The sequence below is a fragment of the Brienomyrus brachyistius genome, chromosome 20, assembly GCF_023856365.1.
Source record: "Brienomyrus brachyistius isolate T26 chromosome 20, BBRACH_0.4, whole genome shotgun sequence".
Taxonomy (NCBI): Eukaryota; Metazoa; Chordata; class Actinopteri; order Osteoglossiformes; family Mormyridae; genus Brienomyrus; species Brienomyrus brachyistius.
This window is the reverse complement of record NC_064552.1, coordinates 7,545,907-7,558,962: the sequence shown is the minus strand read 5'-3', so window position 1 is coordinate 7,558,962 and position 13,056 is coordinate 7,545,907. Positions and strand designations below refer to the sequence as shown.

Genomic DNA, 13,056 nt, shown 5'->3' with positions numbered 1-13,056 from the left:
CCTGAGTGATTGTGGTTCGCTGGCCGTCTGGGTGCCAAATAAAGACGCATTTCAGCACGTGTCATTCCACGCATTAGTGGAAATCAAACAAGCCACCAGGGCCAATAAGAGTCAGTAGGTTTTAAACAGCAGCTGCATTCGACTGAAACACCTCCCCCCCCCCCCCCCCCCCCAGAAGCTGGTGCATGAGCTTCCCAAACACCCAAAGGTAGGAGAGCCACTAATGACAAAAAGATCCCATTTTTACTACTAAAAAGGCCGACTAAGACTGCTGACTTTGGCCTTAAAAAGCAAGCATTTCACTGCTTATCACTCAAACTTCAGCTTGGAATTTTTTTTAATTTTATATATATATATATATATATATATAAAAAACACAATTAAAAAAAATTTTTTTCCTCTCTCAAAATTTCTGATAATTGTGGCAGTGATATACGAGACTGCATCTGTAATCAGAAGGTTGCCGGTTCGAATCCCAGGGTCAGCGGAGTGATGTCACCGTCAGAACCCAATTACTGTTTCGCCCTCCCTTCTCAGCCGTACATCACTTCGGATAAAGGCATCTGCCACAAAGATTTTTACAAATAACGTGAAAAAAAATCTATGCTTTCTTATTGTATTTAACAGGAGAGAGCTAGACAGCTAACAACTGGGAATGATTAACTTGTACGGCCAAACATTTCAACTTAAACACTCTTGCCAGGAACATTTTGCACCGACTGAACAAAATTCAGTTTCTCAAAACAAAGCCGCATGGTGCTCAACAGAACGCAGAGAACCGACATGTCTGCTCTCTATCCAACGAGTCTATCCCTCACAGCCACATTGTGAAGCCTAACGGTTAATGGGTATGGAAAAAAACATTTAAATTAAAAACAGAACTTATTTGGTGCAACAGTAACTGCCACGACTCCCAGTTCTTTGTGTGCTCTCAGGTTTAGCAAAGCGACTTATGTGAGGACGACCACAAGAGGAAGATCTCGTGTCATGCCCTCGGTGTACGGATCGCCGGCTCTCACCGCTTTCCCCGTCCCTCCCCAGCGGTAAGCAGGACTCAAAATTCCACCCCATCCATAAATTAAACCAGCTTTAGACCAACGCGGTCATTTCCATCATTCAACCACAACAAATCACTCTGTCGATTCAAAGCCACAATGGCCGTTCAGTGATGTGCACACGGATCGCATGGCCGAGAGCCGGAAATAGAATATCAGCCCCGAATGGCGAGCTGGCCCATACTGGGGGAGATGTGTTTACAGCTGGCCGTTCCAGTCATGGCCGCTTTGTTCCACACGGAGGACGGTCGATTCCGCGGCGCATTGGTCAGCATGCATGTCTGCTGCCATGGAGTCGTGGCCTGATTATGAGAGCAGCCAATAGGAACAGATCACGGGTTCTGTAATTAAGCCTTATTTATCACCATGGTGATGCTGAAACAAGGCTGCAGCTGCAAGGAAATGTCTAGTGTGATGGGCGATAACTACATACACACACACAAAAACTGTAAACTAGGCTAAATTTATCTTCTAATGCACTTTTGCCTCAGTATACATCTTTATTCTTCTATCCATGCATCCATCAATCCATTTTCCAACCACTTATCCAGCAAAGCATTGCAAGGATTCCCATTCCGTATATGGGAGAATGGCATTCTGATATTTACCATTTGTTAATATCGTAACAAGACAAGCGATGTGGAAGACAGACATTTTTTCAAATCCAGATGCAAAAAAATGCACCATCATTCCGTTAATGACGCCGTAAGCTGCACTGACCTCAGAGCAAATTCACAAGCAGAATGTTACACACAAAAGCAGGTGCACCACAGGACTCGCTGCACATGTCACACGGATGTAACGGACATGCTGCCAGTCCAGCAAAGAGGGAAAGGGAAAGCCTTACCTTCTACAGGGAGGAAGAGAGAAGACAGTGAAGGAAGAGAGAAAAACAGAGGCTGAACAGGAGATAGCAACCGGCCCAGAGACGCGCGTTATAGGGTTAAGGGGACATTAGAAGCTATTTACAAAGAGGAGTGTAGACGCAAAAGCAGAATTGCTTCATCACCTCAGGAGTAACACTTTCACAGAACTGCAGCAAATATAGTAAAATACAAGTTTAATGTTTAAAAAATGACTCCCGTGCTCGTTTGTAAGTAGAGGAGTGTGTGAGATAGATATACATAAATAATAATTTTTTTTTTTCCAGTATCCAGGGGAACACTTTCCCCACTTCCTGCCAAGAGCATCATGGGACTGGAACACACACACACCTGACACCGGTGTCAGGCTGGGTGGCCTACCTTATTGGCCCAAGCATCCTCGTCCCAGGAGGTCAGCTGCAGCACCCTGATGATTTCATTGATCTCGGCGCTCATCTTCTCGATGGTGAAGTTGCGGTTCTTCAGGGCCTCCTCCACGCCGGGGCTCTTTGCGGTTTTCGTCGTCACGAAGATCTTTATGCCTGCGTTGCAAGGAAAGCGGAACCCCCCCCCCCGCCCCCCCATCAGCTACTCCACTGGACATTTGGAAACACAGCTTCGTCTTAAGAGACGGTCAGCAGATGGTCGAGCTACAAGGCCGGCATGGTCACCTGATATGAGGACTGGCAGCAGCTCCTTGACCGTGTTCATGGAGTTGACCAGCATGACTCTGTGCTCCTGGTGAGTGAGCTCCTGCTGTCGCTCATCAATCATCTTGGCCATTTTTGTCATTCCTGGAGATAGAGACAAACAAATGAGCATATAAATGTTTTAAAAAAGTCACCAATAATACAGCCCACGGCAGTCAAAATGAGGCACACCCTACAGGGTCATCCCAGGTCCAGTCACTGCTATTCTTTTCATCACTCTATTGCTCCCTCTACTATTGGGCAGAGAGAAGACTGCAGGTGGAACTGGGCGAAAAAAAAAAAAACCTTGCATCCACACACATTACACCACTCTAAAACCAGAGCCAGGAATGGTTCAATAGAGACAGCTGATAGCATGCACATCCTGGGAGAAGACTGAATCATTCAAAGAGAGAAAATCTTACCGTTACAAGCACATTCCGATAAATAATGCACAGGCACAGATAATTATTCACTGCAGATTCATCTTCAAGCTGCAGACTTCATACAGTTATTTCCACGTATTTGGGCAGGAATAAACTAGACACGCATGCATTTGTAAATGTCAGTAGACTGCCTATTACAAAATAATAATCATTAGCTATCATTTAGCCATTTAAAATAATTTCAGCCAAGACCGTTTACATGGATAGCAGATCTTATAGATTACTGTACGATTAACGTTAAGAGGTAAATGCCGTGATAGAAGGAGGGGACAAACCTGGTCCGAGATTCTTGGTGTAAGTTACCAAATCCTCCATTGACTCCACCACTTCAGCCACCGTCAGATACTCCAAGATTCCTTTGCAGACGCGAATTATTTTGCGGACCTGTCATTGTCGGGGTACGAAAGCAATGGAAAAAGGGCAGAAAATTCGTCATAATCACACACCAAGCTACTTAATGTCAAGACGCATAATATATATGCGACATGAATAGTCCCCCACCCCCATTCTGTCACAAAAATCACTGAACGCCAACAGAATCTATTAGCCTAAATGAATAAGCTGCAGCTGAAAATACTTAACCTTATTTACTTTAATTAATAAAGAGCCCTGATTTATCACTGATTTAATGTGATTTCCATCCTGTAAGAGATGCAAATAAAAACAAACAAAGACCATGTGTGTTTAGGTGCATTTATTTGTTCACAATAATGCCTGAAGCCAACAGACGACTTCAGTTCCAAATATTTGATGACGGATCTCATGCTATAAACCAGGGTTCCTCAACTCTGGTCCTGGAGAGCCAGTCTGCGACACAGTTTGCAGACTTCCCTGCTCCGACCCATCTATTAAACCTGCCGATTAGTTGGTGCGCTGAATGAGGTGGGTTTCAATCTGTAAACTGTGGTGCAGACTGGCCTATCAGGCCCGGAATTGGGGAATCCTGGTATAAAACAGTCTTTCCGCAGTTCAGGGAGTGGCTTTCCCAGAAAGCCCAGCATCTCCTTGGGCTACGAATTCCGACACTTGACTTGACTTGCCAGTCTGACACCGATACGGGCTCTTAATTTGTGGGGAGGACAGACGGCACGTTCTGACGCCTTCCGGCGCACTGTACCTCCGCTTCGTCGAAAGTGAGGAGCAAGTCTGAAGTCCCGGAGAGGATCCCGCGGGACCCGTCGATGAGGTAATCACGGGCGGGGACCGAGTAGGGGTCCGCTTTTAGCATCTGTGCCGCCTGAACCAGCTTGGTGCATGCATTCTCCACCCTGAATGATGATAGAGGACACACAGGGGTGGACATTAAAACCACAACAGCTTTGGGGCACCAGGTAACCGGCAATGCTGTTCAGAAGAGACTTAGCATTTGTATCACGGTCTCAGGGCCTTTAACATGAGAGCAACATTATAATTGGGTAAAAAGAGACAGCATTCAGGAATGAGGAACCTCTACTGATGACATAAATACTCCACTGATTCACTGAGCCAAGAAACATTGAAAATCCCCAAGCTTCCCACGAGACCACAGTGCGACAGCTCCGCCTCCATTCAGAAGCGACAGGCCTTACACTCGTTAGCCCCGCACCATAAATACAAGGAACCGTGCTTATCTTGTCCAAGACAGGCAAACGGAATAACTTCCACAGAATAAGCTCTATGTGCCTCATGGCTCAGTGTCTACATTTAAAGATTACTTTTTAACTCCGTGCGGAAACACAGCAAATAAATGGAAAGTCTGGAAATGCTATCAGTGAAGGACAAAGGAAACAAGTTAAGCTCCCAGACGACACAATGGATATTACATACTTTTGCCTGCGATTAAAAACTCCAGCAGACTAACTTAATGACCGAGTAGGGAAACGCTAGGGGCGGGGGGGGAACGGCACAAGGGTCACCCTGGACACCCACCATGCAGCACGGAGCCCTAAATCGAGGCCTGCCGGGTTCCGGCTCTCGGCATGCAGGAGAGGAACCCACAAACGCTATATATAAACTGGGAGTCACATTCCTCACTGCCAGCCACAAGTACGCTGATTGATGATGGCCTTGGGGGACTCTGGTGCCAAATCAGTCACCACACAGGATGGCAGGGAAGATTCTAGGATCTGACCCTCAAGAAATATGGGACACCACCCCCCCCCCATGGTTAAATTTACAGGGGGGGGGGGGCAGCATCTCCACAATAATAATTTGCCGAGCCAGCAGTAGGAAATGTACACTAAACTACAGGACAAAAAATAATGAAAATAAAAAAAGAAAAGAAAAAAAAAAGTCGCTAAATGGTTTTAGAAAGACCATTATTCAGGGGAGCTTTAGCTCTCTTAGAGTCGAGAACAAGGGTCTCCAACTCCGGTTCTTGATTGCTACTGGCCAGTCGGTGTTCCATCTGGCTACCTGGCTTCTGCTGAGCTACACGTGTTCTTAGGGAAATTCCAGGAACAGGTGCGGCTCAACAGAAGCGAGGTAGGATAGAAAACCTACCGGATAGAAGCTCTCCAGGACCGGAGTTGGAGACCCCCCTGGTCTAGAACCTCCTGATACATGACCATCAAACCTCAAAACAAATGAAATCCTGATTAAGTGACTGATATTCTCTGTTGCTGCTGCAATCACCCAGGCAGCTATGCATGGCCATAGGGGTAGGACACACCACTTGCATGACCGCATGTGTGAACAGGAAGGTTTAGCTAATCGCACCCGTGGGCCTGGCAAGACTAGTACACTAAAAAAACCCAGCTGGCAGAAATGCATACAACTGCAAATCGCTGTGGGCACTGCCGTCACCAGTGACCAAAAGAAACGGAAACGACAGTTGAAGGAGCCACAGGCTACAGAGCCCACGTGTACAACCAGCCGTGCGCCGCTTTACAAATGTGAATCTAAAATAAAACATTTCTCCGGAGGGCAATTGGGGAGGTCGGACAACAGGTGCTAAGAAAGCTCCTTGCAAGAGTGGGTCATTTTTTGTCCTACGAGAGACTGCCAAAGCATGGGGGAGTGGGGGGTGGGAGTCATATCTGCAGAAATACGACAGCCCACTTCCTAAATAGATCTTCTGTCCATTATGACATGCAGAGCCGCCATTAGCGTTGACGGCAGTCGACCCGGGAGGCTGTTACTGGCTCTGCTGTGAAGCGTCTCCGTTTACACCTTCCCTGGGAGACGGTGGCACGCATCCCGTTATCAGGACACACCCACGTTCGGCTCCGGCGGATTTCCCCGAGCACAGAACTGCACGAATGCACATTTTGTGACCCGTTCCCCTCCTTCCTCAAGCAGTGAGTGTCAAAGAAAGATAAGCGGCAACGTCAATGTGCATTTGAGATCATCCCCAAAATCTGAGAATAAATGAAACGCAGTATTTTGGTAAATTTGTACAAAATTCACTGGTGGGTTTATGAGGGCAACAGACTGAAAGTCGAGGCTAAAGATCCTTTTGAAATCAAGCCACCATGACTGCATGCATGCATATCATTGACATGTTTGAAGAAACACTCTTAGATGTACCTAAGAAACCAAAATATAGACACACCAACTGTCAGAAGCCCAGGGTAAACAGGAACGGCCAGATCCCACAAAAGCATGCGTGGTCATCTCTTAAAAAGGACAGATACAGGAAACCCTCCAGCTTTAACACGCCATGCCTGACATCTAGATGAAAGGCCAGTATCAGATAGAGAGGCCTTCATACAGCACCCTGCCGGGGCTTTTTTTAAAAGCCTCTCTACAAGGAAGCATTCATCGCAGAAAATGTGAGAAAGATGCAATTGTAAGGCTGCAGCGTCACATGACCAGCCTACAGACAGAACTGAGTGCGAGTGAGTGGGCAAGAAAGAAAGAGAGAGAGAGAGAGACACACACACACACACACACACACGGCAGCAGAGCCAGCTTACTTAATAAAGGCAGGTGGCATGTCCCTTTTCATGATCTGGTCCTCGGTCGTCTGAACAGTTTCCTTTCCCACCTGAAAAAGAGAAAAGCGAGAATTATCTGAGAATTGTACGATGAGAGCGGGAAGGGAAGCGGCTACAAAGACAGGCTAATAATTACCCTTTTGAACAACAGTATGGTTTTGTGATGGGGTGGGCGGTGGGGGGGGGGGGGGAGTATCTGTTCCATGCCCATCCTTGCTCACTGTTCATGTTTTGGCCCCATTCTATAGCAAAGCGACGCATTTTACCATCTTCGTTTTCCGGCTTTTAGATCCGGTGAAGGAGAATTATCCCATCCCTCCCACACTATCACATGGGGCCGTGTACCGCTGGAGGGGCTACAAGCCTGTCTGCGATCGGAAGGTTGCTGGTTTGAGACCCATAGAGAGAGGAGTAATCATGTCACTACTGAGCATGGCCCTTAACTGCAGCTGCTCCAGAAACACTGGCTGACCCCGTTTGGTTGTGCTACACTTTGGACAAAAGCATCAAAATAAACAAGCAAATATGCTCCGATTAGGCCAAAACTCCGGAGAACCCCACCCTTTAGACACTTTGATGGCACGCATCCTGTCCAGATGACCCATGCAAATCTGTCCGTGTCACTGACGTTTACTTAATAGAAATAAAACATGAAAACATTCAATTTGTGCAGAAGTGTTTTCATATCTCACCTTTACTTTTGGCAGAAATATTGAAATCTAAAACAAAGTCATGAAATGACTCTTTTTTTTTAATTGATGGAACACAAAATAAAAAAATTACATAAAAATAAAAAAATCAAAACTGATTCAGTTGGGAATAAGTAAACACCCCAAACGGTCTATAAATCCTCAGCACGCACACAATTACAGAAAGGCACTCGCATATTTCACAATTTCAGGCTCAAAATTAGATATGATAGCTTATGTAGGATTTCCAATTAGACACAGTTCAGACCATCCGTCATTCTGACACTGAAAAACAGGAAAAAACCAGAGTCCCAGCGAAAAAAAAAAAAGGCATGTTTGCTGTGATGGAATCAGACGGAGACACTTTACCATTATTCTTAGTTATAAGAAAGGTTATTTTTTTACCCGCTGAACTTCACACATTGCCGGGCTGAACATCTGCAGCAGATTTCTGCTGTGGTGGTTCTTATTCTACTTGAGCGACAAAGGTAAAACCAGGAATACTGAAAAAAAATAAATGCTAAATCGACGCCAGTCTCTACCGGTCAGTGAGAGACACTCGTACAAACACATCGGAATGACAAATATACTGGAGAAAAAGGAGACAGGCCCATAATGATGGTTTAAAATAAAAAATAAAAAATCTTGGTCACCTCATGTCAACTCAGGAGTTTTCTGCATAAATAAACACTATGCAAAGTGACTTCTTCAGATAAGGAGCAGACATTGAAGAGCCCGTCCTGGGTGTTTTGAACGTGCACAGTGTGCTTTTCACAAAGCGTGACACTTCCCGGCTCATCTAAATGCCGCAGCCAGACACTCTTGGAAAGACCTCTTTGTCCCAGCGTGTCCCCAGTCAAAGAGGCGATGGTCGGGTTCCTGCAGTTCTGGAAGCAGTTTAACAGACATTGAAAGGGGGAGAGAATCATAAGCCAGCGGATGTACGGTCTTCATATCTTACGTTCGAACAAAAAGCACAGAAGCATTAATCTCCTCATAGACTGAATATTATAAGAATGTCTTATAACCGGCAATAAAGATAGAAAAACAGAAGGAGGCTTCGATCTCACTCATTTTAACCGTGGAGGTTAAGCAGACAGGCGAGCATGCTGGGTATTCATGAGGGTCACGGAGGAATTTGTGGCTAAATGGTAGGTGGCAGCAGTGCGTCACACCTCCACGTCGACGCTGTACATGTTAGCGCCACAGCTGCGTAAATATTCCACCCTGGCCTAGGTGGTAAATAAAGGTGCCGTCAGGAAAAGCAAGCCAGGTCTAATAGGCAGTCAGCATGACGCTCAATGAAAAATGAGGCTGCAAAAATGAAAAGATAAATGAGAGAACGGCAACAGGGCAGCAAGATGACCCAGGGAGCGAAGATCAGAGTGGAGCTGAGACACAGGGCTGGTTTAAGGGATTGCGTAGGTCATGTGCGGTTTTGGGTTAAACGCACCAAAATATTTTGCAGGTGTGACTGAGGTCATACAACTTGTACGCGGTGATCAACTAACCGAGACTGAGGAAGTAGATACCATCCGCGGCCACATGCAAGCGTCGTGTTCCCCTAAATGCAGTCATCCGTGCGGCTTGTCAAAATAATGAAGTTCTGCTCCGTTCGCTAACATTTCGGGGAGCTTATTATGAGGTGACACCGATGGCTTGCATCATCAATGATGGCATTACATTAACCAGTTTGACTTCCCGCACAGATGTTGTTGCTGTTGCTATAAACATCAACAGATGTCATAAAAAACTCCCCTCTACTACCCCCACTCCCACCGCAGCCACACAAAGGGCAAGTAACATGCAGCTAATGAGTACATCAAGAACAAAATCCACATTCCATCTCATTAAAGACTACAAAACGAGCTGCATTTTGGCTCAGAGGGCAGTCCGAAGGTTCTGCACCCACAGCATTGCATGTTTAAGCATGCAGCATTTGCATGTTTGTGAGGACTCCCACAGTCCGGCAGCGTGCCGATTGGGTTTCCAGGCTACTACAAACTGCATCTCATACATGAGTGCACATCTGTGCAGCTTCTGCACAGTGGAGTGATTCTGTCCTCTTACTTCCACATGGTGCAGTGGTTCGGTTCCTTCTGTTCCATGCGGTGGAGCGGTTTGATTCCTTCGGTTGCACGCTTCTCTCTTTGTTTCCACACAGTTTGTCCCGTAAGCATGCATGCTGGGCTGCCCACACTTCCTGTCCTTGCCCCCTGCCTCCAGGCCACCATTTTCAGGACAAGACAGGATAGATGCAGGGAAACTGTTACTCGGTTCATTTTGTTTATCAGTGTTAAACAGCTCACAGGTTAAAAATATTGTAATTGACAATGCTTGTGTGATTTTGTTGAAGAGTAATATCCTAAAATAAGGGTCTTTCTAAGCACACTTTCAATGGCCACCAAGCCTCTGTTTTTAGAGCCCTTTAACAAATAGGTTTTAGGTTTAAATTCATTTGTTCACAAACATTCACCTTCTGTTCAAAGAGCACTGATAATAAAAAAAAAAAAAACTTGACTGTTGGTAGATAGTGGACGCAACTTATTTTTGTCCTGATTGAGATTTTTTTTTAATAAATGAAAAATGTTTATGCTGAATATTGATAGTTGTATATTTGCAAACAGGGAAGGAAACCCTGCATAATTTGCAGTCTGACAAACATTTAGCCACTCCATAGAAAATACCGATGTTACACATATATACACATCGCTATAACTGCTAAAATTTTAAGATGTGGTTTTTGGTCCTTATCACTCACCCTGCATGTTAGTCCATGACAGGGTGCATGCGTGCAACTCATAGACACCAATAAGCCTGTATTTGGACTCCTGGTGACACAAGGAGAACATCCTAATTTCCAAATCTCACATGCACAAACAGATTTGAGTCAATTTTCTACATTATACAGATAATAAGCAACGAACTAAGACTGTGGGAAAACTTTACTGAGGTGTACAGCACCGGCGTGGACTGTCCGTATAACAAGATGAGTATGATAGAGCAAATGAAAGGGCCAGTATAGGGGGCCTATAAGAGTCTTGCAGTTGGTCCCCCCCCCCGCCCGACTCCCCCGGCCCGCTTTAAATACACGACAGCAGCTCACATTTTGTCTGTGTTACTCACGCCCTTATTGCCAATGGAAAGGTTATTCGCCGAATCCCGAAATCAAATGGGAATTGGCAGAGAGGAAGATCTGCCCCCACCAACTCAGGAAGGGGAAAAAGGAACTGACGGTATTTTTACGATTATCTCCACTTCCCTGCACCGCGGCAGGCTTCGGCACACTGCCAGGAGCCAGCCGGGTCCCTTAAGAAGTGGCAGCGGGCGTACTGTCTGTCATGGAAAAGTCCAGCCTTCCGTGCCGGGCTGGCAGCCGGCGATCGGATGGCAAGCGAGCCACCAGGGCCTCGGGAAACAGACCCGGCTTTGTTGTCAAATCGTGTCGCTTGACTCCGACGAGAGAGCCCCCTCACAGCACAGAGAAGCGGGCGGCATTGGCCTGTCCAAACGCAGACTGTGCAACGGTGGCGGGGGTGCGGGCAAATCTATGCATTCAAGTCTATAAACTCATTTCAAACCCATCCGCTGCTTTTGATTACATTGACGAAAACCTAGACCCTTTGCTTTGCACAGGAAAGCGGAAGAATGCTGCATTGTAACCGGACTCAGGATAACAAGAGAGACAATAGTTGGCATTTCGCACAAACCAAAGGGCTGCTTAGGGGACAGTTTAGCAAATCACAATGATCTACATACTATAAAAACGCAAAACATATATGTATAAAAATATTGAGTATTCTTTATTGTTCTTTTAAATATTGTTGTTTATTGATAATAATAATAATAGTAATAATAATAATAGTAATAATAATAATAATAATAATATTATTTATTGATTTCCCTTTGGGGTAAATAAAGTATTTTTGAACTGAACTGGGATTTTAGTTCCTTCACCTTTCTCTTTCTCAGCTCGCTTTTCGGAGGGAAGTTGATGTCGTAGTTTTTATGAACAGTCCGAAAATGCCGCTCCACGTTTCCCTTCTTCGGAATAGCAATGGTAGACTGACAGATGAGGCAAACGCACTTCGAATACGACATTGTGGGGGAATGGAAGTGGTAGTTTTTTTGGCTTCTTACTTGGTCTATTCATTTTTATACCCTTTCTTAAGTTTAGTAGAAATAAATTGGAGACTAAACAACTCGGTAGCTTGAGAGTTTTGTGGCAGCTGACGCTCAACATGTCATCCATCCTCTTTTTTTTTTTTATGCCATACAATCTACCCACTCTGCCTTTGTGATCGACCAGTAGATCGCGATCGATGTTTTGGGCCCCCCCCGCTTTAGACTATACGCCCAGGATGCCATTTAAATAGCCTCTTCAGACCACAGAGGTCATTCTATATTTCTTCCTTCCCCCCTCCCCACCCCCCAAATACCTTCTTCTCAATACTGGTCTACCAAATAAACTGGTTAATCAAAACATTCTCTGAAGCAACACATCAGAGGAAAAAAAAAAAAAAAAAAAACACACACTTCCTGCTGTCTCATGTTCACACTTAAGATCACAGCCAAAGCGAGGGATCGCACCTTAAACCAGACGAGCTGATTAACTGCTGGGGCACGAGGTCGCTTACTCACTGCCCGGCTCACCAAAAGCAACAGGCTACCTTTGGCTGGCAAGAAGGGCACACTTGCAATGAAAGGTCACGGTTAAGGTCACCCGTCGATCCACCGGACCTAGCGCACCATTAAGTTCTATGAAAATTCCGAATAAATCCGTTTTTCCAAATACTACCGAATACATGAGTCTGCAATCTATGTGAACTCAGAAGCTAATGTAGTAATTTGAATCAGCTACTGTTCATTTTCAGCTATTCACCCAGCACTGATACTGGGAGGAGGAGAGATGGGTTATCCCCTCTGACAATGAGGATCCGTGCTGCCAGTTGACCTCTGTCACCTCCGTTTACTCCTCATACCCACCCCCTGGATGACCCGCCGGCCCACTACCCCGGATACCAGCTGGCAACAGATCCAGAAAAAAAAAGCTAAGAGCGACCTGTTAGCTTCGGCCAAAACAGGGTCAGTAGGAAAATAGGAGCCGTGGGTGACGCCCCAACTCATCGCTACTCTCCTCTGACTCACCACTTACAGTTTTCCCTCCCCCACCCCATCATATTTAGTGGGAGGGGCACGTCCTGCGTTGGCAGAACGGTAGATTCCATGTTTTCATTCCACTGTATGGCCCTGCAAACTCTCCACGAGCGCTGACTTGGCAGCCAAACTGCCCAATCCGCCCAACTCAAGAAGTGGTAAAATATACTCTGAAAACCAGAGCTATTTCATCTAAATATCTATATGCTAAAAATATACTAGAAGTGCAATGCTGCATAA

General features: G+C 45.6%; 1 protein-coding gene across 4 annotated transcripts in view; it reads right to left on the bottom strand.

Moving 5' to 3' along the window:
* The window catches only part of LOC125715699 (vinculin), a 37,138-nt gene that overhangs the window by 14,206 nt on the left and 9,876 nt on the right, over positions 1 to 13,056 (bottom strand). For all 4 annotated transcript variants that reach the window (XM_048987537.1, XM_048987538.1, XM_048987539.1 and 1 more), the window contains exons 2-6: positions 6,950 to 7,020; positions 4,171 to 4,321; positions 3,329 to 3,437; positions 2,590 to 2,712; positions 2,300 to 2,460 (exon numbers count right to left, since the gene is read on the bottom strand). In XM_048987537.1, the coding sequence (XP_048843494.1) occupies positions 2,300 to 2,460; positions 2,590 to 2,712; positions 3,329 to 3,437; positions 4,171 to 4,321; positions 6,950 to 7,020 (615 nt within the window). The remainder of the gene's footprint in view (positions 1 to 2,299; positions 2,461 to 2,589; positions 2,713 to 3,328; positions 3,438 to 4,170; positions 4,322 to 6,949; positions 7,021 to 13,056) is intronic.